The 24,284-nt window shown below is 39.9% G+C and overlaps 5 protein-coding genes across 9 annotated transcripts in view; 2 read left to right on the plus strand and 3 right to left on the minus strand.

Moving 5' to 3' along the window:
* LOC108048571 (DNA-binding protein D-ETS-3) overlaps nucleotides 1–5,844 on the minus strand; it is a 30,511-nt gene extending 24,667 nt beyond the window's left edge. Inside the window, exons 1-3 of one of the 2 annotated variants that reach the window (XM_044458045.1) lie at nucleotides 5,092–5,844; nucleotides 1,850–2,143; nucleotides 1,012–1,400 (exon numbers count right to left, since the gene is read on the minus strand). In XM_044458045.1, the coding sequence (XP_044313980.1) occupies nucleotides 1,012–1,400; nucleotides 1,850–2,082 (622 nt within the window). In that variant the 5' untranslated portion in view covers nucleotides 2,083–2,143; nucleotides 5,092–5,844. Of the gene's footprint in view, nucleotides 1–1,011; nucleotides 1,401–1,849; nucleotides 2,144–2,821; nucleotides 3,255–5,091 lie in introns of those variants that run through there. The other variant, XM_044458044.1, reaches the window with a different exon arrangement.
* A 1,221-nt stretch (nucleotides 5,845–7,065) lies between these two features.
* Nucleotides 7,066–9,057, minus strand: LOC108048572 (transmembrane emp24 domain-containing protein B). Its single transcript, XM_017129323.1, has 6 exons — nucleotides 9,023–9,057; nucleotides 8,698–8,928; nucleotides 8,555–8,632; nucleotides 7,674–7,937; nucleotides 7,439–7,606; nucleotides 7,066–7,383 (listed from the first exon to the last, which is right to left on the minus strand). Exons 2-6 carry the CDS (start codon nucleotides 8,842–8,844, stop codon nucleotides 7,327–7,329), a joined length of 714 nt encoding a protein of 237 aa, XP_016984812.1. The 5' UTR covers nucleotides 8,845–8,928; nucleotides 9,023–9,057; the 3' UTR covers nucleotides 7,066–7,326.
* A 453-nt stretch (nucleotides 9,058–9,510) lies between these two features.
* Nucleotides 9,511–11,103, plus strand: LOC108048575 (galactose mutarotase). The gene has a single exon (XM_017129331.2). The coding sequence runs from the start codon at nucleotides 9,844–9,846 to the stop codon at nucleotides 10,936–10,938; it is 1,095 nt and encodes a 364-aa protein (XP_016984820.1). The 5' UTR covers nucleotides 9,511–9,843; the 3' UTR covers nucleotides 10,939–11,103.
* Nucleotides 11,104–11,146: 43 nt separating this feature from the next.
* LOC108048576 (chymotrypsin-1) lies at nucleotides 11,147–12,412 on the plus strand. Its single transcript, XM_017129332.2, has 2 exons — nucleotides 11,147–11,390; nucleotides 11,477–12,412. Exons 1-2 carry the CDS (start codon nucleotides 11,155–11,157, stop codon nucleotides 12,042–12,044), a joined length of 804 nt encoding a protein of 267 aa, XP_016984821.1. The 5' UTR covers nucleotides 11,147–11,154; the 3' UTR covers nucleotides 12,045–12,412.
* Nucleotides 12,413–14,048: 1,636 nt separating this feature from the next.
* Nucleotides 14,049–23,931, minus strand: LOC108048574 (protein SCAI). 4 transcript variants are annotated; one of them, XM_017129328.2, is made up of 9 exons: nucleotides 23,445–23,931; nucleotides 18,556–18,702; nucleotides 18,317–18,499; nucleotides 17,667–17,897; nucleotides 17,487–17,609; nucleotides 16,209–16,669; nucleotides 15,513–15,767; nucleotides 15,239–15,442; nucleotides 14,049–14,392 (listed from the first exon to the last, which is right to left on the minus strand). In XM_017129328.2, exons 2-9 carry the CDS (start codon nucleotides 18,651–18,653, stop codon nucleotides 14,148–14,150), a joined length of 1,800 nt encoding a protein of 599 aa, XP_016984817.1. In that variant the 5' UTR covers nucleotides 18,654–18,702; nucleotides 23,445–23,931; the 3' UTR covers nucleotides 14,049–14,147. The 4 variants fall into 4 exon arrangements, with proteins under 4 accessions (XP_016984817.1, XP_016984816.1, XP_016984819.1 ...); XM_017129327.2 differs by having other exon boundaries at nucleotides 17,487–17,621; nucleotides 17,679–17,897; nucleotides 18,556–18,705; XM_017129330.2 differs by having other exon boundaries at nucleotides 16,209–16,654; nucleotides 18,556–18,705.
* Between the last annotated feature and the right edge of the window lie 353 nt (nucleotides 23,932–24,284).

Below are 24,284 nucleotides of genomic sequence, written 5' to 3' on the forward strand. Positions count from 1 at the left end.
TTAGCCGTTGTTTTGGCCATTAAATGTTACGGGTTTGGACATATTTGGTGGTTGGTCAACCCAAGAGGTGGTGGCGGGGGTGGCCGTTGGCCAACATATGCTGCTTGGATGTGTTTAAATAAATACGCGAAATTTGCCACTTTTGTGGCACAACATTTTCGGCTGCCTTTTTCTCGCTTTGGGTCCGTTTTGCCTTGGCCGGAAACGCAGGATTTGTTTTTCCGCCATTTCGTTGACATTTTTGTGCTAGACAATTGCGAGAAGGTCAGTGGGTTGGTGCACTAAAAAATATTTTATTTGTTTCATTGTATGTATCTTATGTATAGGGACCATCATCAAGACGATCGTTAAAAATTTATATTTATTTTTAATAAGAGGCTAATGTATTAATTTATTATAAATTATTTAAATTCAAAAGTTATTTATGAAAACAAGAAAATCGTTTACATTGTTGTTAATTGATTTTATTATTAGTCACCTTTTTCGAAAATCGGTATGGTAAATAGTCGGGCTGACCTGCAGGGTGTCATAACTGGCTTAAGCCAAGGTAGATCGTAAAATTGAATACCCCCGGATCTAAGCTTATTAAATTTCCATCATTGAAGTTGGTCAAAAGTAGGCCAAAGAATTCAAAACAAACTTTTAACTGCTCCCAAAAAGGAAATAAAACCAAAGAATATTTAGAACTCAACTTCGAAATCTAGTGAAAAGTTGTACGATTTTAAAGTTTTAATATTAAACAAAATTTATATTTTATTAAGAATTGATAATAATTGATTCTATGATATATCAAGTAAAGATATTTGTACAGGATCTGAGCCATTACCTACTTATCAAAAGTAGAGAAAAACTTTTATAACAAACGTTTACATACTTCCAAAGCTTCATCAAACTTAATTTCTAAGATTATATTTGATATATTTGCTAATAATATATTTAGTAACTATATTTGTACTTATGGTTTTCTTTCGATGTAAAGGCAATAACTTCTAAAACATTTGCTTTGCTTACCTGCCCTGACTTTGTGCTCCACATGCGAGGAGCTGGACGCTGTTAGCGATGGCAGTGCCGGAGCCGCACTCACCGCATCCAGCGCTCCGGACGTGACCTGTCCGGCACTGGACGTGATGACGCCGTGCTGGGTGCCGGCGGGCGAGCAGCCGGGCGGTGGCTGCAGTGTGTCCAACCGGTGTCTCTGCACACTGTTCCCACTGCCGCTCAGCACTCCGGCCGTGCTGCTGCTAACCGCATTGTAGTTGAGCACCCCGGCCACGCCCACGCCGACGCCCACACCGACATTGGGATTGTGTGGGAGGCCGAGGCAATTGCCAGCCCCGTTCCCGGACTGAACGGGCAGGGTGTCGAGGGTGTCTGTCAAGCGCTGGCTGGAGTAGATGTCACTGCGGTTGGGAAAGGACATTTAATCTTTTAATAGGCGACTAAGTTATTTTAAAATTTCATTTAATTAATTGTACACAAATTTTTACCGACTTACACATTTTTTATGGAATTATAAATAATAATTTAGACGAACAAGGATACTAAGTTAGTTCTTTTTACTTATTAAAACAAAAAAACTAAACTAAAATTAGTTGCATTGAAAAATAAATCTTGTAATAGTTTTACTCGTAAGATTGTTTAAGATCAACCAATTCTCATTTTAGAATTTTTTGACCATTGTTTAAATTTTTGGACTAATTTCTGTCGCTTGGTCTCTTACCAATACATTTCACAATACATTTTCGAATTAAAAAGTTTTTAAACAGAAAACTAATACCATAAGTTTTATGTTGAAAAAAAAAAAAATGAATTTTCAAATAAACAATTTTTATTTTTAAATGTGTCCCACCTGAAGGCACTGCTGGCTCCGAAGAAACTGCTGCGATCCTGCAGCGCCGCCTTGGCCTTCTCGACGCTCTGCTTCAGCTGCTCGAAGGTGGACTGGTGGAAGCGGTACGAGGTCCAGTCCGGCGAGCACTGCCCGAGGGTCAGGCAGTCCTCCGTCTTCACCTGGGCGAGAGTGGGCGGCGACACTCGCTTCAGGTCCAGCGCCGTCTGATACGAACACGAGTTCTCGTACATGGCGCACGCCTGGGGAGCCTCGATGGCTGGCTGTTGGCTGAACAAGGGATTCCACTTGACTCTGCAGGAGAAAAGATTACAAACAGTTGGGAAATTAAGAAGATTATATAGCTATCAAAAATAGGAGGCCAACAAAGAAACCACCATGGGTGGCCGCATTTCGCACAATGCAAACATTAATTTAAATAATTTAAAATAATCAAATGCATATTTTAAAGAAAATTTACTAATAAAAAACATCAATTGAATTTTACAGAACAAAAAATGATATTAGCTATTAATAATAGTTTCAGATAAATTTTCAGTTTAATCATATTAAGCAATTAAAATGAAGTAACATTCACCAGGCCAAAGTTAAGGGGCCCTTGTCTCAAAAAGGTGTTAGTAAGTTTGGCCATATTATCAAGCCTTTTCCGGTTTTTCCATTGAAATGTTTAACTTAAATTCGATTTTCATTTAGATGAATTAATACTGTTTATTTGAGACAAATATTCAAACCATTTGCGCATTTATATTTGCATACAGATAGTATACGAGTAAAACCATTGTCAATTGTCTATATTCACCTAAGCTTAATTAAAAATTGTTCATTCTTGCATTCAACCTGTAGTGAAAGGCCCCATATAATGTTTGATCTTAAGATAACACAAAAAATTAAACTATATTTCGAATGGCTTTCACACCTTCTCCCAGCTATAATTATAATTGCCTTAAAGTACAAGTAAATTCCATCACTCACCTCATGGCAAATTATAGAACTAGATATTAATAAATCATAACGCCTGGCCCACAATTAAAGACTGCAATTTTAGAATGGCTCTTGGGCCAAACAATCGCTCTAATTGCCATGGCTTCAACACGTTAAGCGAGTTTGCCCCGAGTCCCCCGATTCGCAAGCATAATTAATAGTGGCTGCTTTGGAGCTGCGGAGCTCCCTTAGATATAAACACGACGTGCATAATTATCTGGTTCGTTATTTATTGTGTGTACAGTCCCGCTTTTTGGACTGGGCCAACGTTGCGTATGAGCGCTGAGCTGTGCGTGGGTGGCGGCCATTTGAGCGTGGCTCTCTAATGTCCAGCTGGTCGGGTAGTGGTGGCGAACCATTGTTTACTGGCCCTTTTCGGCCAGTCTGCAGTTAGCACACAGGGCATGCAAATTTTTGCACTCTGCCCTCGTCGGAAGTTGCTGGATTTTGATTTATGCCAACGAAATTTATGCCATACAAAGTGCGACTTGTCCTGTCTCTGGCTTAAAGTTCCCCCAGAAACCCGAAACAGAGACCGTATCCAGCAGTATCGCAGCTTTAAGTTTTTAGGGGGAATAGATTTCGTTATCGAGACGGACGCATCTACAGAACATCATCAACTTTTGCCTTGTCAGACATTATAAACGGCCTGCACACGCCTCATTTATTATTTATTATTTGTACTTGGGCCGAGGACTTGCTTTTGCATGTAAGCAAATTCCACCAGCAAACATTAGCAGGCAGACATTTTTATTTTTTGATATTTCCCAAGTTATCACAATCGCTGAGCGAACGCGCGCACACCGGAAATACGAGCGGGATGCCAGGATGTCGGTCTGCAGATGGGCTGAATGCTCGTCCCGCTCTCCAGCGCGTGTTCATTATTTTGAATGCCAGTTCGTATACTGCGATTGCCGAGTTTCTGGTCTTCGACGGTCGCCAGCTAGCAGCTGTTAATGGTGTAATCCCCTTGTCGAACGACAGATCCTTTAATTAAGAGGCCACACGTTTGGCTGCCCTTTAATGGCTTGTAAGATTTTTATGCGATTTTCGGAAATTTGGATTTTTTAATGCTGCCACTGCTCACTGGCTGATGGAACTGGTGGGCTGTTTAATTGTCGAGCTAATGCCGATGCTGCTGCTCATTTGCTCTGTTTGCTGGCTTATGAATACTTCCGCTTTACGTCTGCTAATTCGATTAGCAGAAAACATATGTCACAGAATGATTTGAGGGTGGAACGAGCTTTTTAAGGGGTTGGATAACTAACATTTAACAGAACTTACAAAAAACATAAGATACATTGTTTGCAAAAAATCCAAAAGTTTGGTAAATATCTTAAAAACTAATTTGCAGGTCTGCCTAACTGATATTCTTGATTGCTTTTTGTTTATTTTGACCCATGTTCCAAAATAATACTTCAAAAGATGGCTAAGTTGTATGCCGATTGCCTAAAATGTTGTTAGCGAGGACTCGTTCACATTAGATATATTTTAAAAGTGTGTAGACCTAATTACGATTTTATATTATATTATTTCGTGGACGCTTTTATAATATAATGTAAAACCATATGAAACTAAGACATTTAAGGATATCCATTTGCGTACTTTTCAGGTTAGTAAAAAAAAGTGCATGCAATTTAAAGTTTTAACACACAAATTAGGAAAGCTAACTGAACTTACTTTGTGGAGGATTAAAACTATAAAACCTGGTTTTGCCTAATAGTGAAATATGAGGTCGTATTTAAAGCATCTCCCCCAACTGAGGTCAAATTGAAACTATTTATTCCATAATACGAGTGGTATGCAATATAATTTTATTGTACTTGATGCTAATTCATATTTATATGAAACATATGTACTTTTTACTATTAAACTCCACTTTGGTATAAATAGTTATAGTATTGACACAAGATATAGTTTAATTTTAAGAATTATCTTACTTAGTTGCTGCCATTTTTTTTATTTTACTCTTTGTAGACAAAAATACAGTTTAATTTGTGACTTTTATACAAATAGTCGTTTAAAAAAATTATTTAATAACGATTATATTTTAATGGATATACTACTTTTTTATTAAAGAATTTCAACAAAATTAAAATTGGACAATGCTTTTCATTTTTTCAAAATTCAGACGGAAGTTTATTTTGTTTAACACGTTCAATACATATATTGTATTAAAACCGTTGCAAAACTAGGACCAAATTTCCAGACTCCGTCGGATTTTTCAATCGTATGTGTCCATATATAAAACCATAACTCACCTCAGGATTGTGCTTGTTTCTTTTATAAAGTTTATCCAAAAATATGACTCCTCTTCGACTATCTTTCGTACTTCCGGCGGGACAACTTGCAATCGTAAACACTTCACTATCGTTCGGGGTCCGTGCAGTTAATCACTCACTCAAGTGCGTACAAATTGTCGACCGGAAATGAAATTATTGTCAAAATGGCGACGGATATGCGACAAGTGAACGCGACAACGACGCGCCACGCAAATGACGGTTTTGTTTGCAGTCCAAGTTCCGTAGTCCTGGAGCGGATATGCAAGGAAATTTGTCAGTGCAAGGACGACGCCAACTGGACACCGACGGCAGCGAAAACAGCGGGCTCCTTGGGCATTTCTCGATGCCTTTTCGCACAGGTGCACAATAGGTGGTGGGCGGTGGGTGGGGCGCAACGAAAGCGGAACGAAAATGAAATCAAAAAGCGAAATTTCTATAATTTCCGCACAAAAATTTCCGCGACACACTGGCAGGACACATGTGTCCTTGTCGGTTTTTTGTTGCCACGCCCACAGCCAGCAACAAGCTGGGCGTATGTGTCCAAGTTTTCCGCACTCCTTGTCGAGTGTGTGTTTGGTTGTTTGCTCCTTTGCTCCTCTAGTATGCCACTGTTTGTTTTTGTGTGTTGACCAAGAAATGTTCGGATCTGGTCCTTTTCCCGGGATATTGACGACGTGTGACCGACGAATCTAAACCGCAAAGTACCGCTATTATGTCGTCCGCGACGTGTTGCACTTGGTAGCGCGCACTCCAAGTTAATGTGGCGGCCAGATCATCCCGTCCAGTCCACGCTCAAAGATGGCGACACACTCCTCCCCCAAAACGGTACTGTCCTGTGGGGGGAGGGGGCTTTGGTAGTCGGGTGTAATCAGCAAGGATGTCACCCCATCGTCCTGCGTTCCTGCGGTGGCTGATGCGCAGGCGCGCTCTCCGCACCACCCCCACCCACTTTGCCGCTGCCCTTTTATCTGCCGCTGTCATCGGCTGCTGCTCCTGCTGGTGGGCGGAGCCAACTTTGTTCCACCGTGGATGTGGATGTGGATGTGAGTGTGCATGTGGATGCTCCTGCCTTCGCCGGGTCCTTTGCTCCATGTTCTTGGGCATCATTAGTGCTGCCGAAGAGAGAAGACCCCATTTTGGGCGGAAGTGCGTATGAGCAATATTTTAACAATGGCGTTTAAAACAGTTAAAGAGCGTGTGCTGGTGTGCGAGGCCATTAGGACCTTAGTTTTGCGGGCGCTTAAAGGCCCGCAGATAAGCTCGCATAATAACATTTTAATTTCGAGCAAAAGTGGCCACAAAAGGCGCCCCAAGATCCCTAGATGAGCCTGCCAAAAAGGATATAATTAACATGCCAGTTGCTGGAACACACACATGTGTTAAATGACTTTCAGATAAGCGACGAGCACGGTGACATGATTTAAGGTCCTGCGATGGAAGGGGCAGGATAATTTGCGATAAGCGGGATTTGCTGGGGGTGATTAATATACCGTCTTAAGATGAGAAAGGCACTTGAAATGTCTTTCGTATCTGTAATTAAGCTAATGAGGTAATTTAAAGAATTAGGAAATTTATTAAAATTATCTTTAGAATAGTTTATTAACAAATATACTCTTATTTATTTGTTGAATTTTTTAAAAAGTTTACAAACATATTTTTTTTTATATAAAAATAAATTACTTGTTATCTAAACAAAATGTAATTTATATTTCAAATTCCAAATTTGTTTAATTAAGTACGTCCTTTCCAGGATTAGAAAACGTAACGGTACAAATAAGCTTTTCGGAGCAGCTTTAAAGTCCTTTAAGAGCTTTTAGTAAATAAACGAACCCAATCAAATTGAGCATTGTCTTTTCAAGAAAAATAAAACAAATTTGGCATTGCTCTGTTAAATTTAATTTGCAAATTTGTAAATATAAAACCACAGTACCACCCAGAAAAAATATATTAAAATACAAAAAATCTTCAATATTTTAATTGAACAAAACACACAAATGTACACTTATCACAATAAGTTTTGCTGTCTACAACTCGTATGACAAAAGTAGTCGCAATTATGAAAATGGTCTGCTTAGTTGCACTTGATCAGTTTAGCCAGTGATAAAAAAGTTACAAGAACGTGAAAGGGATTCAGCAAGAATAATGAATGTCTTGGAAATGCGGATGGAATTTAAATAAAAAGGAGCAAAGTCTTTGAATAGTAACTGAGCAGCTTTAAATGCGGCTTTTGGAGCTCGATTTGACTTCGAATAGTTTCCGCACAAAGAAAACCTGAAAAAAGGAAAAATTGTACAAATGGAGAAGGAAATTAGTATGGTTTTCTTGCCTGTATAGAGCACGTGATCAATATGACCACAATTTGACTAATCGAGAAGGTTTGAATATAGGCATTGTTGTCCAACAGCAACGCATAATCTCGCGACTCGCGATGTCTGCTATGAGCCTGATAGCCCATCATATCGTTGATATTGCGCTCCACGGTGCCAATGGTGGTCTAAATAAATAGATCAGTGTGAGTTATTTGTGCTCTTTGGGTGTGTCATAATACCAGTTTGACTCACAGTGAAGTTCTGCATGTTCAGCTGCAGCTGTTCGATCTCCTTCGCGTACTTGTCCCAGGCATCATACTTCACCACCGTGATATATATGTTAACCAGCTTGCCGGCAAAGCGCGAGAACTGGTTGTCGATACACACGGAATAGTAGCCGCCCGGCGAGACCTGGTCGGTGTAATCCGCAGTAGCCTGCCATTGGTAGGGCTTCACCACCTCACCAGCAGGATTGCGAACTGCGAAACCAGCCATGCCGTCGCCTCCACGCACCACCTGTAAAATCGATTTAAATAAAAGGTTTGAATACTTTAAAACTGAATAATTAAATGTTTTATGAGCTGTAAATTATTTAAACAATGTCTTGATTTCTCAAAATATATGAACAACATAATTATGGAAATGCTTCGTAATAACTTGTCTGTAATGTTGTAGCAGCAGTCTGAATTCAACACAATTGTAATTGTAATAATATTATTTAATATAATATTTGTTATATTTTAATAATATTTGGTCTTTTATTTAGTTTGTTACTGATAAAGCAGCTATAAATTAAACAATAACAATTACGTTGCTGCAACCTTTTAAAAAATGTACCCTTTTAAGCCTTAAGAACTATTTTGCCTGGAACGGGTTCCATTTTCAAACACTCTTATAACTAAACATATACAGGGGTGGTCAAAAGTATTTGCACAAATTACACGTACTTACTCATAAGAAATGTGCAAATACTTTTGACCACCACTGTATCATATTTGATTCAGCCAACATTTCTGCTTCATTGACAGAATTGATTTTTGAATCATTTTTGATTGAGTTAAGGAATACAAGTAATTGGTATAGAAACATTTGTACATATATAATTATGTCTTAAATATTTAACGTCCACTTACACTGAAAGACACGTAGAATGTGGCTCCCGCCTTCACGTACTGATGGTAGCAGTCCTCCTTACCAGCATCTATGTGGACCTGGAAGACAAGACAGATTCCAGATGAATAAGAGCCTCGGGAGGGATTTGAAGCCCGGCACCCACCTTGTAGTCCATGGCCACTGCTGGAAGATTCTCGTACCATGGTTGTTGGGCCTCTTGTGCGGTAGTTACGCTGATTAGCAAACAACAACAAATCACGGCAAGGGGAAGTATAAGATTAATCTGATCTCTTTGCCACGTCAATTGCATTTTGGGATTTCTGGTCGTCGGATTTCTAGAGCCTGGGTTGGGATGATCTCTACGAGCGCCTGTCTGCCGTTTCCTCTGCGCTCTCTGTCAACAAAAGGGGTATATGCACCTGTTAGCTAGCTTTCTATTTGCCAAATTAACATAAAGTTAAATAAACCGAATTCAATAAACAACCGACCTGTTGCTTAGAGGTGGACGTCTGGTATGTTTTGGTATTTTCTAAAGCAGGGTTGCCAGATCGTTGTAAAAGACAGTATTTTTCAATAGGGGTGGTATTTTTATTCAGGAATTTACAAAAAAGAAAATGTAAGGAAGTATATATTAAAACCGTTAATGTTATTTAATGTGTATTTAGTTCAATACTACTAAGAATAAAAGGCCAAACAGTCACATCTTACAAAATTGTATTGTAAGATTTATTAGGCAGTGAACAAATAAAACACTACAGAATAAAAACAATAGTTGAGAAAGAATAAAAAAATATTTAACTCCATAAAATATATACGCTTTTTTATTGACTTACACAGACCGATAACCATCATTTCATCTTTAATTAAATAATTTTATTATAAAGTAATGTTTAGAACGGATACCGAACCCCCTTACCAACTTTTTGCCTGCGCCCATGTGCTTAAGGCGGCCGTGCTTAAACAGGGCTGGCAACATTGAAATTTAAACTGATTAAAAAAAGTTGAAAGTGATAAAAAAGTGAAGTAAACAAAACCAAGTCTAATTTACCACTGAATTTGAGCAATATCTTGAGAGTGCAGACCCTAATCTAAAGACTCCTTTTTCTGCTCATCCCTCTTATCACAAGCCTCTTCATCGCCACCTTTTTGTGATAACACATTGTGTTTTTGTTTGCGGCTTTTTAGCGATAATTAATACAAATACATATGCGCATCAAGTGTTGATTAACCTCTACGTTGTGGAGAGGGTCAGATAAAAACGGAGTGCAATTGGCACTCGCACTCATTTCCAGCTGCAGCCGAATCCAAGATGGTCAACGTGACGGAGGATGTCTTTGCCACCGGAGCGGTGAATCCGTTCACCAACTCGAAGGATACCATCAAGCGGTTCACCCTAACAAATGGAGGTGGAATGTCTGTCCAGTTGATCACCCGTGGAGCCATCATAACCAGCATAAAGATTCCGGATGCCGGTGGCAAAATAGATGACGTGACTCTCGGATTCGATGACCTGGCGGGTTATCAGAGTGACAGGAACCCCTATTTCGGTGCCACCATTGGTCGGGTGTGCAACCGGATTGGAAATGGCAGTTTTCAACTGAATGGAAAGTTAGTGCAGGTGTCAAAGAACCGTGAGAACAAGTTCCAGCTACATGGCGGTTTTGTGGGCTTCGATAAGGCCCACTGGGAAGTGGTGGAAGTGCGTCAGGATGGCGTTACTCTCTCGCACACCAATCCCGACGGGCATGAGGGCTATCCCGGGAAGGTCACAGCCACTGCGAGCTTTACCCTCAGCGAGGATAACTGCCTGCATGTCCAGATGAGAGCAGTAACCGACAAAACGACGCCCGTAAATCTCACCAATCATTCGTACTTCAACCTGGCTGGCCACAAAGCCGGGGCCAATGGTCTCTACGAGCACACCATCGAGATCAATGCTTATGGGATCACCGAAACGGACCAGTCCTCTATTCCTACGGGAAAGATCACACCCGTGGACGGAACAGCCTTTGATCTTCGAGTGTCCAACAACCTTGGCGAACGTCTCAAGGAGCTGCAACCAGCCCGGGGCTACGATGACAACTTCTGCGTGACCTTTAACCCACCGCAACCACTGGCCAAGGTGGCCAGAGCCACCCATCCACCCAGCGGACGATGGTTAGAGGTGGTCAGCAATCAGCCCGGAGTACAGTTCTACACCTCAAACTTCATGCCTGACGTGGAACGTGGTGAAGCGGCCATTCCCGGCAAGGAGGGAGCTGCCTACGCCAAGCATGGAGCCTTCTGCCTGGAGACACAGAAGTTCCCCGACTCCGTGAACCACAGCAGCTTTCCCTCGACCATTTTGCAGCCGGGCGAGAGCTACAATCATGAAGTAATCTACAAGTTCGGTGTTTCTCACTGAGTGTCGAACACCTTATCTAAACTATATATACGAATAAATACCATGTATCTGACTAACCAAGCAACCCGTAAATAATATAGCCAATAAATCTAAAGCACGAAGATTATGCAAAAAAGTTCGAACACGATGCGACAATAAAACGAGGGCAATCATTGCAAACCACGAGTACAGGCCATATATAAGCTGTTGAAGGGTTTGAGCCATAAATCATTTAAAATGATCCTTCAGCTGGGGCTAATCATTCAGGTTTCTCTGGGATTTGCCCAGGAAATCGGCTCCCTGCGAATTATGAATGGCACTGCCGCCAAGGAAAAACAGTTGCCCTACCAGGTGGGATTGCTCTGCTACTTCGAAGGCTCTATGGAAGAGCCCAATTTGTGTGGAGGCACTATCATTAGCGAACACTGGATTGTAACCGCAGCCCATTGTCTTCAGGATCCCAATTCGAAGCTGTAAGTTTGCGAAAATATTTTATTTTCGATTCCATTAATATTAAATTAAAAGTACCAATCCGTCTATATATATTTTTACTTAACAGGTCCAAAGTACTAGTCCACGTGGGAAGCCTTGAATATTTCCCTGATGAAGAAATCGTGGTTAACAAGAGCCACACCATCGTACATTGGAAATTCGATCGAAATAAGGTGACCAACGACATTGCTCTGATCAGACTGCCCAATAAGCTTACTTTCAATAAGAATATACAACCCGCCAAGTTGCCCAGCTCTAAGAGAACCTATACAGGTCGCATGGCCATAGTTTCCGGATGGGGTTTGACCACCAAACACCAGCCCAGCAAAGTCCTTCAGTACATCCGGGCGCCCATCATCTCGAACAAGGAGTGCGAGAGGCAGTGGAACAAGCAACTAAAAGGCAAAGGCAGGAAAGTCGTGCCCAGCTCCTTCATTTGCATCGACTCCAAGGCGGGTCTGCCTTGTCGAGGCGATTCTGGAGGTCCAATGGTCCTGGACGATGGCTCCAAGACGCTGGTGGGGATTGTGTCCCACGGGTTCGATGGCGAATGTAAGCTGAAGTTACCAGATATATCCACACGCGTGTCGTCCTTCCTTAAGTGGATAAAATATTACACTGGGGGTCTTACATAACAAATCTGGAACCATTAAAAAACGAATCTGTTTTCAAACGTGTGCTTTATTCTTATTACTTCATACAAACTCCCATACACTTTCCCGTTCTCCGTTCCATTTTCATAATATTCTCTTGTGGCTTTGCTAGATTTGTTATCATTTCTTTATGTTGTTCTCGATTTGTATGTTATTTGTGACTTTGACGGTGTTGCATGTCGTTTAAACAATTTGTTTATGATAATGTTTAGATGTTCTCGTTTGTGGGCTTTGTTTACGTGTGAGTGTGTGGTTAATGTTGCTGATTATTTGCAATTCTTTCGTTTTTATTTACCTTATTTGTTCTCGCTATTTCGTAAATGCAGTTCTCAAAATGTACAAAAACCTAAATGGAAATGATACAATGAGTGTGAGTGATATAATTTGGTTCTTTCAACGATTTTTGTAGTATTTGTCCTATATGTACAAAAAGTGTAAACGAAATTGTGAAAAAGCTATACAATTTGTTAGTTAACAAAGCGAATAAGTTGATAAGAACTCGGCTGAATAAATTAGTTTTCTTTTCGTTTTCTTGTAGATTTTCTTTTTATACGGCTGCTTGAAGACTTCAGAAAAATTTGTTTGTAACTAGCGTAAAATTTGTTAATCTTTCGTTTAAATATATAAAAATGCACATATTATCCGTAGTAAATAATAAATGTAAAGTAATTGTTAAATTGTTTTTTATCTTTTTGTTAGGTTTTTGCTTTATTTTCGTTTGCGGCTTGTCTTGTAAAAATGATCAAGTAATTTACTATGCGTTCAACTAGTTTTATTTTCGTATTGAAATATATATGCTTTATATATAATTTTGTAACTTTCAATATTGCGTTTATCATTTGCCTATAAATCCATAGAGTTAGTGTGACTTGTAACTATATGTTATCATAAATATTTATTATTACGGTGACCTGTTCCAATTCACAGTTTGAACCGAAAACCGAAATGGAATTTTGCGGCATTTTGGAAAAATGATTTAAGAACAGATATTCTTTCGTTAGTTAAAGTGTAAATTTTGTATGCGTTCCTTTCGTATAAAATGTTGGTTGGGCTTTTGTATTTTACTTTAACATACGCAAAATATATTTTGTATATTTTCCATGTTTCACTTAACTAGGGCATTATGTATAAGTTATTATTTATTATTACTTTTGCTAAACTTTGCCTTCTTTTTTGGTTGTTTTCTTTTTTCCTTTGTTGAAACAGTAACTTTCAGTCATCTTGTAATCATAATAGATACATATATGCAATATTACATACGTACAATAATATTCTGGTTTCGTAATTTAAATTTGTTATGAGCGCCGCGTACAATGCATAAAAAACGCATTCCCTTTCTTATATAGTGTGTCGTGTTCGTAATTCACTTTCGATTAGGTTTCTCTCAATATCGGTTGTATAAAAGCTAAAATGTTTCCGCTGCGTATGACAAAGTTACCTAATATCCCGATCAGGCGATCCTATACCCGATACAAAAAATCACCTCTCACAATTTTCGTAAAAACTTTCCGCTACCGCTCAAACTAAATTTGATTAGATCTTCGGTTTCGTTTTTCTTAAATTTTTTCATCTTCTTTTGGCAGTTATCGTTTGTTAGGTTCTTTTGACATGTTTGTGGTTGTTGTTCTTGTTGCTGCAGCAATATCGGCTGAATATCATTGATTTCACGTATGTATATCTTCGTTATCATTAATTATGTATATGCTAAGCAACTAACATTGGACCATTTCCATTGCGCGACGCACTATATAAGAAAACTAGCTACTTGATTAATTTACCTTTATCCATATATGCATATATTATATATATATATTATACTCGTATTTATATATTTATATTCGTATTATAATGCAGTTACGTTGCGTTACGTTATTAAAATGAATTACGCCGGCAGCCGGGGCACTGCCAAGGAAAGGAAACCCATGGACACCCACGCCCCCGATCTCAGGCCCAGTTCCAGCCCAGCGGAAAAGTATTGTACAGCGAAAGCATCCACCCGGAAAACTGCCTCTCGATCACCTGGTACAGCTGCTGCCGCAGCCCGATCCCCACGGCCACGACTAGGACAACGGCCACGAAAAGTCATCAGTCGCACTCCGGTCCCTCCGAGAAGTGGCCCCGCACGTCCAGGGCCGAGGCCAGCTGAAAGATGATGTGCGACAGCGAGGGGTGCTCCAGCAGCTCGTTCGCCGGCAGTTGGGGCTCACATCGCGGCCTCATGTGCCGCCCCCGGAATCCTCGGTGCAGGCGGAGCACCACATCACAGAAGACGAAGCGCAGGATCAGGGTGCGCAGGAAGTCGTCGCCGAAGAACTGCACATAGGAGGAGTCTGAAAGAATAGTTTAAATTGCGTTTATTATTTGTGATTTATTGAGTTGTAAGTAACTATTCGAATCGTTCAACCTATGATTTTATAAACTATCGTACTTATGAAATAAAATCCTACTGTTCAATAGCATTGAAATGGGTAATTTCTTGAAAATATGTTTATGATAATTTATGTAACAGAAGTAAATGGCAAAGTGAAAGCTTATATTTAGTAAATTATTGGTCATGTTATGTTAGAGAGTCTAACATAAAATATCTATGACTTGGATTGGAAAATTCAACATTTTATAATGCAATATTAACATTTGAGTATTGATTGATTAAACTAGGAAAACCAAGATAATTTTTTGTGTTTAAACATATATGTTACTCGAATACTATATTTTCTTGTACAATACATATTTGTTATTCTGTTATTGTGCTGGACAAAGTAAGCTTCCACTCTAATTATACCCTTGCAGAGGGTATTATAATTTCAGTCAAAAGTTTGCAACGCAGTAAATTTTTAATTATTTTTTGTTGTTCTTTGTGATTTGTTAATATTTAAATCTTATGTAATTACGGTTTAAATTAAATTAAAATCGGACAGCAATATCATATAGCTGCCATAGAAACGATGGCAAAATGCAGCGCAAAATCGTCATAGCTTCATTGTTTTTAGAAATATAGGCATAGAAATCGAAATGTAGTCGATTGGTAATAACTGCAAGGGTATATAAACTTCGGATTGCCGAAGTTTGCATCCTTTCTTGTTGGATATTAAATTCAATATTCAAAGCACTGTCAACCATTTCTCAAACCTCTCTTAAGACTCCTGTGTGTCCTGCAACCAGAAAGGTCTACTCACCTATAAATCCTATGCCCTGTTCGATTTCATCGATGCGACACCGAGTCACTAGACGTGAGGCTTCCGTAATGAAGCGGTCCACGTAGGTCTGGCAGCGTTCCCAGTGGTGGATGGGCACGTCTCCAACGTTGCAGATGTAGCAGAGGGCGGTGAGCGGGGAGTGCAGGAACAAAGTAAACAGCGAGCCATGGTGCTGGACATCAGCTATAATCGCATTGCAAACAGAATCACTCAGAAATGGATAACACAAAAGCAAAAAGAATAGGAGTCTTACCCTGGAATGCGGGTGGCACATCCTGCGGCGACATGAGCACCACCAGCGGCTGGCCAAAGTAGCGCGGTATGTGCTGAAAGACAAACGAGTTGTCCGAGTCGATCACGACGAACATGGGTCGCCGTGTGAACGGATATAGATCACCCGGATATAGGCAGTGGTTCTCCTTGTACGACTTGCCCCGGCACGACAGACCGCCTCCGTCCACGCTGTCCCGCTTCACGCTGGTGGCCAGGCCGCCCAACTCGTAGCCAACTGAAAAACAAATTTTTTTTAATGATGCAATAAGATTCAATCTTTAGGATACATTCTTTAACGATAAAATAAATCTTTAAATGTCTTAAACATTTCATTATTTTATAAATAATACATAAAATAAAAAAAGAGAGCTTTTTAAAGGTAAATAAAAGTGAATACATTTCCATCTCACATTAAACAAAATATGTGTACTTTCCATTGGCATTTAACAATTGTATAATGAATTGTGTTCAATATAGTTGCATTATTTAACCGTGAAGTTTTTTAGAACTTATTTTTTGTCTAATAGGTAAATTGCAAAAAATGAATATTGTCCAAAATTTGTATATCAGTGGTTTATATATTGTTCATAAACATTATTGGCTGTCTAACAATTTAAAGTTACTTTTCGGTTTAAAAATGCTTTCTTTAAACTCTATCTAATGGCTTTGTACTTACAATCCTCGGGATGTTTGGTGGTGGAGAAGCAGCCATCGGCGGACATGTAAAGGAGGAGGGCACCGCCCAGCGGCAGTTCCTTGGAGCCGCTGGCGAGGAATACCAGCAGCTGGCTAATCGAAGGTTTGTACAGTAGATACTTGTGGGGATTGTCTCGAAAGGCCCGGCCGTTCTCCATGTAGCCCTTGGAGCCCGGCACTCCGTACGGCGGTATCCGGCTGGCCGCCGGACTCGCGTCGTGCCCGTGGAGTCCGTGGGCCATGCTCAGCGGATTCGTGGTCGATTCCGTGGGCTCGCGCTCCAGTGTCTGCAGCATCCGGAACATGTCCATGGTCAGCTCCGAGAACTTGGCCTGCTCGCAGGCGGAGCCCACGATCAGGATCTCCTGCAGGCTGAGCGTCATGTGCGGCGATCGCTCGCAGGGCGGCGTCGTCAGCGGCGACAACCTAGAACCGGAACCACTAGACACATCAGTCGGGGTAGTCGCACTCGTCCTCAGGCGGATGGCGGGGCCCGTGCTTTCACAGAAGATTTGAGAATGCGGCGCACTAATGAGGTGACAAGGGTACGGGTGGAGAGGGGGCGGGTGTGGGAGTGTGTTCCGGGATCAGGGACCAAATGATAATGAAATGATAACATTCTGTGGAGTGTGTGTTCGGTCGGGCAATGAAACTTATATTCCTTACTCAATTAATTAATTTAGTAAGCTTCTCTGGATATACATTTTAAATTTATAAAGAATTATGTATATAAAATTAATTTAGAATTTTATTTCAATCAATTTTAAGTGTCTTAAAACAAGTGTATCTAGCAAGAGATTTAAGTTCAAAACGAATTTGGTTTTTAAATTCGATTAAATCCAAAAGGAAGATTTACGTTTACATTTTAATTTACATTTACAAGATGTAAGAAAATGACAATATAGTGAGATTTCCATTATTAACAAATTCAAAAGTTTCATTGCTTAACCAGGACTGTGATTTGTTTGGCGGGTGTTTTGGGACAGAGATCATGGTTAAAGTGCGTGACAAAATGACAACGGTGAGTGTTCTTTGGTGTTTCAAGTCTTCTGTGATAAGCACAACAAATGAACATAATCAACGGCAACGGAACTCAAGCAAAACTCGTATACCTACGCAAACAGAACAGGGCATATAGACATATGCGGACAGAAGGGCTATACACTTGGCCACCCACAAGCTGTCCAAACTCCTCCTCCGCCGACGAAAGCACGGGCAAGTATCGCGGGTACGGACAGAGGCTGTGACAACGACTCACCTGTGCGACAGGATGATGGGATTGGAGTCGGCGTGCAGGACGGCCACCGCCGCTTCCGCCTTGATGAAGCCCTTGATCTCCTCCAGCACCAGCGACCACTCCAGATGATCCTCCGGCTCGTAGCTGCGGGGAAATCTGGGGATTAATACGGAGTCAAAAAATGGGCCACTAAGTAATTACGTGTTGGTGTACTCCTGTATTTGTTTTTCCAACTCCGTGACCAGTTCGCGCACCAGCTTCATCTTCTTGAGCAGCAGGCAAACGACAATGAAGCGGGCGTAGTATCGCAGCTTTTTCACCATCAGATCCGGCCGATCCTCCTTGGCCGCTCGCGAGTAGTAGGCCCGACCCCTAATAGCCGCATAGAACTGATACGCCTCGTTCAGGTAGTTGGTTTCGCTGGTTCTTAAGCTGCAAAAATAAATACTCCGATTTAGTTCTGCTTTTTCAGGAAACATGGTCATACATTTGCATCGCAATGTGTTCTATAAAATTAATAGGTTAATAAATACAGAATGTATTTACATAGTTCTAACATTTGTATGTTCTATATTCATTAACTCGTAGTCCTTTAACTAAAAATAGCATGTTCTTAAGCTTGAAAATATCAAAACAATTTGGCATCCTATAATTCAGCCTCCTTTTTAAACAGATATAATTGTGATTTTCCAAAATGTTTACCCTTCTAAAATTTGCAGTATCAAAAATACTTTCCAAATTCTTAATTCTTAAAGTTTTGTCAATCAATAAATGTTGTAATTAAAATGGAAAAAGCTAAGTTCTGTCTTAAGGTCTCCAATGCAAATGTATTCTTCATTTCCTATACTTACTAATAGTGATAATAGAGCTGGCCAATTTTGCTTGCTATTTCCCCGATCTGCCAGCGTTTCAGGCCGTACTTTGAGTCCAGAACCATGCGATGTTGCTGCTGGAACTTCCACAACTTGGTGTAGACATCGAAGGTGCGACCGAAGTAAGCTTGCCACTGCCGGTGGCCATACTGCGGCAGATCCCTGTGGAGGATACACAAATCAGTTATGAACTCAATGCGGTACTTGAAACCACTCACCTGAGCCCGTTGAAGAGCTGCTTGGACTTCTCTAGCAGGTGGCAGAACTCCAAAACTAGCTTTCGATCCTGTTCTTCCGTGGATTCCATTTTCACCATGCCGTTCTTCTCAACCGCCACCGCAATGTGTTATGTCTGCGAATCGGTTCTGCTGCAATGGAAATTATTCATTTGATTAAGCTGAAGTGCTTTCGGTAACTCTACAGAACTCTTGACTTTCGAAATGAACAGAGTCTGGGGGATTTCCCCACGAACTATGCCGTAAATAAACAAACTGAATCATGCAATTTTTTCGATATGTATCTACCCATCCGTCTGTCCCTATAACCATCTATCTATCTTTCTATCTATCGGTGCACGTATCTATACCAAATGAAGGGGCGGGGCTGACTGCCCACTTGAGATTCATTCAGCCGCTCGTTGAGCCATTGTTGATGTGGATAATGTGCATAATGACGACGATGATGTCAATGGGCCTGCTGCTGATGCCGAGGCTTTGCATACAATAAAATGAAATGCCTATGCGGCTTTTTTCCTCCACGAATACGCGTATTAAATTTTTAATTTTTGTGTTCCCCAATCAAATGGAAACTCAGCTGCCGTTTGCTTTTTGGCTTTGTTTTCTAAGTCGGGATGGTAACGATTTAAAGTCATAACTGCGGGATTCTCGATTCCGATTTCGATACCAATACGAATTCAATTAAAATTTCAATTTGGTAAAAACAATTATGTAGCCTTTTAAGTGCACACGAACAGATGGATGAGTTGGCCTGGATGGGAGATGAAATGGGATGGGACAGTCGTTATACTGGCTATGCATCAAAAGCTCAATTAATAACGCCCGACCAGGCGACCAGGCGAAATTGTTTGCACAGAAAAAAAAGAGCACAGACAAACGGAGGAAAAACCCGGAAAATGTCGAGCAGGGCAGAGCGGAAAACAGAGTAAATGCACAAAAGGGTCGGCAGTGCAAATGGCGCCGCAGCGGCCACATTGATTTGGCTTTGGCCAAACTAGGTCGTCCCACAGAGCACAAAAACTTTCAATATGAGCTCATCACACAGCAGCCCAGTACACTGAGAAAAATTTGGATACCTAAGATTAGGTCTTTAGGGTGAAAGTGAAAGCATAAAGTGTAGAATAGACACTAATTTTCTGTTGGAAAAAGTTATTGCCTTAATGTTTTTTTAGAATATTGATTTTTAAAACCAATAACTAATCTTAAAAAGAGTAATTTTAGCCGCAATTCTTATTCTCATGTCTTTAGTTTTCAAATATAAATATTTTCTTTCCCTGTAGCTAGCATGAAAAAGTGGAGATGTAAGCTAGTGGCTGGGAGATTGAGCAAATATAGTTTCCTTTTTTTTTGAGGGAGGCAACTGAGAAAATGCGTCAAATATGCGTCACCTCGGCGAGAGTCCAACCAACAAGTCAATTTGGGGCACACTCTGCGAACAGGACACATTTATGGCGCCCTAATCAAATTAAGCTTCCATTTAGCGCGTTAAAATTACATAATATGAAAATTACGCATACGCAGCGTTAACAAACAAGCAGCGAGTGGAGTAGCAAAACAAAGCTGACTAACCAGCTCGCCCACTCACTCACTGAATGACAGACTGGCTGCTGCTCCTGCTCCTGCTGCTGACTTCATCATCGCCATCATCCTCGGCAGAAGTTAACCAACATCATCAGCATGTCAACATGTGGAAGCCGGAAATGAAGAAACACAAATACTAAGCAGAGTCGTTGCCACTGCGATATTGCTCATTAACACCCTCCCCGTCGCCAGAAAACTCCTGGCCTGTCCTGTCCTGGCCCCCCATCGTCCTTTTCCCCATTTCCCGCCCAACGTAGACACACATTCGCAGTTGGTGCACTGCTACGTCAGAATGTCGTCCTGCCACCAGCAAATGCGTCAAGATTGGTTTGAAAAACTAAATATTGCACTTATTCTGAATATATATTAGGGAATATTTTTTATATATTTATTAAAACTGACATTGTCCTACAAATAAATATTGTTAAATTTATAAATATTTGTTTAAAAAAAAACAATTTTTATTTGGAAATATATATTCCTTTACAAATATAATTAAAAACACGTTAAATACCTTTGACAGGTACCAAAAGAATACAATACTATTTAATTGGCGTAATAAAATCAGTTATTCAGTTTTTAAAAATTATGTAAAATTGCTATAAATGTATGGGAATTAACAATATAATTTGTAAGCAATATTATATTTTTTAAAAGTTAATCGCAATCCTTGGTGTAAAAAAGTATTGGTACTTAATAAATGGTTATAGAAATGTTGTGTTTTTGGAACGTAGAATTTCGAAAGGACTTAAAAAAAAGAGCATTTTTGTCGCCTTGTCGAAGTCAGTCAGTAGTTAACGTGGTAAAGTTTTTTCTTTTTTTCGCTGTTCCTTGTGTTTTTTGTAGTTGTCGTACTTGTTGTTGCGTGTGCGTTGTTGCCTGTGTGACAATATGTACAACAGCAGCAACAACAACAACTACGCGAGTGAGTACTACTGTTGGGGAAAATCCCAATCCCAGTCAAACAAAGCGTGCAAAAAAAAAGAAGCAGAAGCGGAGAATGCAACGCACTTTGGCGCCCATCGTCAGGGGGCGGAGTGGCCTGAGAGGGCGGGGCAGGGAGCGGGCAGCGCGCTGTTGACTGACTGCCAGTGCGTGCATGTGTGGGTGAGCGTGTTTTTCAATGCCCGCCAGCACTCCTGCAACAGCAACAACAGCAACTGCAACACCACCAGCAGCAACACTGCACACAAAGAATGTTTAGACCAATTTAATATTTATAAATTTGCTTAAATCATTATAAAATTATTATAATAAAAATATTTCGAGAAATTATATAAAATAAGTATTTTGAAAAATACAAATGTTAGATAATAATTTCAACATATTTTTGGGTTTATAAATTATTTTCGAAAATATGGGTGTACTTAAAAACTTAACTGAGAAATAATTAATAAATAGTATATTTATTTAAAAGAATAACAGAATAATATGAAAAAAGAAAAAACTTGTGATTATTTTCCATATTGATTCAAAGCGACTTAGCAACTAAAATGATTTATGATTATATCACATTCCAAATTTGAATGTTCGGAAAGCATATCTGATGATCTCAAAATTACTTTGAAATTTACCCCGATAATTTGATTTAGTTTTCTAAGATGTTATTACAGATCATATTGTATCAACGATTAGCATCTCCGATAATACTTATATTTAAAATGATCTGATTTTTCCCTGTGCAACAACTATTCACTGCTGCTCCACGCTCATTGCTATTTGACAAAGCTGCACATTTTTTCCGTTTCGTTCCTTTTCTTTCTGGAAGTGGGAGTGTGTGAGTAAACAAGGAGGCGCTCGTGGGCGGTGGTGTAATCCTTCAAAGGCATTGTAGGCTAGGCTACACATTTAATGGCATTTTGACGCTGCCGACGCTGATAATGATGTTGTAAATATGTTGCAACGTCCGCATCCGCAGCAAACTTCAAGTTGTCTGTCCCCCCAAAAGGCACCTCCCCTCCGCCCAGCCAGTCATTAGGACTTATGAATTTCGGTTTAAAAATTGAGCAGCTCAAAGTGCGACGGGGGGTGTCTGCAAAACTTTGGCATAGTTCAGCCTTCATAATTAATGGCAGAGCAGCTGAAAAAAAAAATCCAGAAATCTCGTACATATAAAAACCAACTACTTGAGTGGGCCAACTTTGCCCTAATGATACGGACGCACCGACAGACAGTCGGTCCGAAAGTTACAGTTCTCATATCGCGCTGCAGACATCACAAGCTGCACAAAAACTTTGTCAGGACCAAAAACCGGATGCGAGTGACCAGCGGAGAACTTTTCCCTTGGCCTCGGGACACTTTTTGTGAACTGTTCGACTGTCGCCCGGGGGCAATTTACATTTCACATTTAATTGGCAATTTCTATTTATCGAAATTGATCTCGCCCCGAAGTGGGCAAAGGATGTTTGTATTTTAGCTGCCAACCGGCTACAAATTGAAACCGTGTATATATTGGAGTCGGGAAATTAAATTTGACAAAGACTCAGCATTGAATCCATTTGATTTTGTATTTTACAAGCACTTATTTTCAAATTTTTTCTTGATAACGTTAAAGGAACTATATTTAACCAATAATAAAAAATACGTGATTTATTGAATGCCCACCAATAACTCACTTTTATTTCACATAACAGATTTTTATAAGAATGATAAAGTAAATAAAACTCATTCATATATTCATAGATGTTAAAGGTAAAGTGAATAGCCTTTATTATCAATCAAAACCTCTGCTTAAATTTGATCCTTTTATATATAATTTCTTGGAAACTTTTATTACAACTTTTTAATAAAACAGAAACCACTCACAGAAAAATAGTAGGTAAATATAATTATATTAGAAAAATAAAACAAATAGTTTTTTTTTAACTATTAGCTTATGAAATTATTTTTAACAATAATTAAAAAAAAAGAAACTAATCATTAAAAAAATTGTTGTAAGCCATTAATTTAAAAATTAACCATTCATTAAATTATAAATTGGTGAACTTTTTATTAATAATTTACTACATTTTATTCTAGCTAGCAGTTGTTTCGAAATAAAATTGTTGTACTTTGCGTTAAAGTAGTCAATAAACTAATTTAGTAACGCTTAACAAAATACAAAACTATTTCATTTAAATCTCAAAAACTAAATTTAAAATTTTTTTTAATTAGCAAGTAAATCTGAAATCCCAATTTTCCCCTCACCATTTCAGATTTACATAGTAAAATATGAATTGTCTTGCCAAAACTCCAGAAACTGGCATTTAATCATTTCTGTGAAAGTATTTATGTTCTTAACTAAGTTTTACCTTATCATTGTTGTATCTGCTGCTGCCAGCAACAACAACAAAAACAGGAGCGGTCACCGCAATCTTGAACTCCACGGACAGGACATTCAAATTGTTGCCTCTGCCGACGTTGACGCCGCCGTCTTAGCTGTGCGGCTGGCGCCTTGCACTTGACATATGTTTGCCGGATCTGACCAAGATCGTATGCTATATCCTAATACTCAAACACTTGGCCACTTTTCACTCACTGAAAGGCTCGTGCACAATTCTTTTTTTTGCCGGTTTGCAAGTTGGCCCACACTTGGGATTTCACTAGGGATATCGGGGCGATTCGAAAACCGTTCTCAATCTTTAACCGATTTTTGGATAATATTCCCGGATCCGGAGCATTACGTGCTGGGGGGATAAAGCGGGGAGAGCGATTGTGAGTGGAGAACGCTGCGACCGTCGCGTTTGGCTGCACAGTATTGAATTTTTTCGCATTTACATTTTTAACGAGGAGGGTTGGGGGTTGGTATTGATTTTTTTGCCACTTTGACAGCTGCCTGGTCCCAACTATGGCCGGCAGAGGGCGTCGCTGACAGTTGCCAAATTCGCGAGGGTTGAACAGCTGACCGGCGAAAAGCCGTTACAACTGGAGATTTCCAGGGTAAAAACTCTCCAGGGGTTGAACAATTCCAATATTTAACGGTAGGTGGCGACACTTTCAGTTCAAACAGCTGAGCTGTTCGTTTTGTGCGTTCAAAAGGTCCTTATCAACCCTTAAAGCCATTTATGTTTAATTTCAAAAGCCTCAGAAATCTCTAAAGCCCAAGATTAATTCAACAATTGGTTCTGTTTTTCATAACATTTTTAAGTACC

The sequence above is a fragment of the Drosophila rhopaloa genome, unplaced genomic scaffold (genome assembly GCF_018152115.1).
Source record: "Drosophila rhopaloa isolate 14029-0021.01 unplaced genomic scaffold, ASM1815211v1 contig_163, whole genome shotgun sequence".
NCBI classification, from domain to species: Eukaryota; Metazoa; Arthropoda; class Insecta; order Diptera; family Drosophilidae; genus Drosophila; species Drosophila rhopaloa.

What these genes read in the sequence shown, in the direction of transcription:
- LOC108048575 (XM_017129331.2), top strand. Translation starts at nt 9,844, where the DNA reads ATGGTCAACGTGACGGAGGATGTCTTTGCCACCGGAGCGGTGAATCCG.
- LOC108048572 (XM_017129323.1), bottom strand. Translation starts at nt 8,844, where the DNA reads ATGCAATTGACGTGGCAAAGAGATCAGATTAATCTTATACTTCCCCTT. An exon ending in CAGTGGCCATGGACTACAAG is followed by an intron (nt 8,633 to 8,697) that starts GTGGGTGCCGGG and finishes CTTGTCTTCCAG; the next exon opens with GTCCACATAGATGCTGGTAA. An exon ending in TGAACATGCAGAACTTCACT is followed by an intron (nt 7,607 to 7,673) that starts GTGAGTCAAACT and finishes CTATTTATTTAG; the next exon opens with ACCACCATTGGCACCGTGGA.
- LOC108048574 (XM_017129328.2), bottom strand. Translation starts at nt 18,653, where the DNA reads ATGGTGAAAATGGAATCCACGGAAGAACAGGATCGAAAGCTAGTTTTG. An exon ending in CAGCTCTTCAACGGGCTCAG is followed by an intron (nt 18,500 to 18,555) that starts GTGAGTGGTTTC and finishes TATCCTCCACAG; the next exon opens with GGATCTGCCGCAGTATGGCC. An exon ending in TGTGCCACCCGCATTCCAGG is followed by an intron (nt 15,443 to 15,512) that starts GTAAGACTCCTA and finishes ATGCGATTATAG; the next exon opens with CTGATGTCCAGCACCATGGC.
- LOC108048576 (XM_017129332.2), top strand. Translation starts at nt 11,155, where the DNA reads ATGATCCTTCAGCTGGGGCTAATCATTCAGGTTTCTCTGGGATTTGCC. An exon ending in CAGGATCCCAATTCGAAGCT is followed by an intron (nt 11,391 to 11,476) that starts GTAAGTTTGCGA and finishes TTTACTTAACAG; the next exon opens with GTCCAAAGTACTAGTCCACG.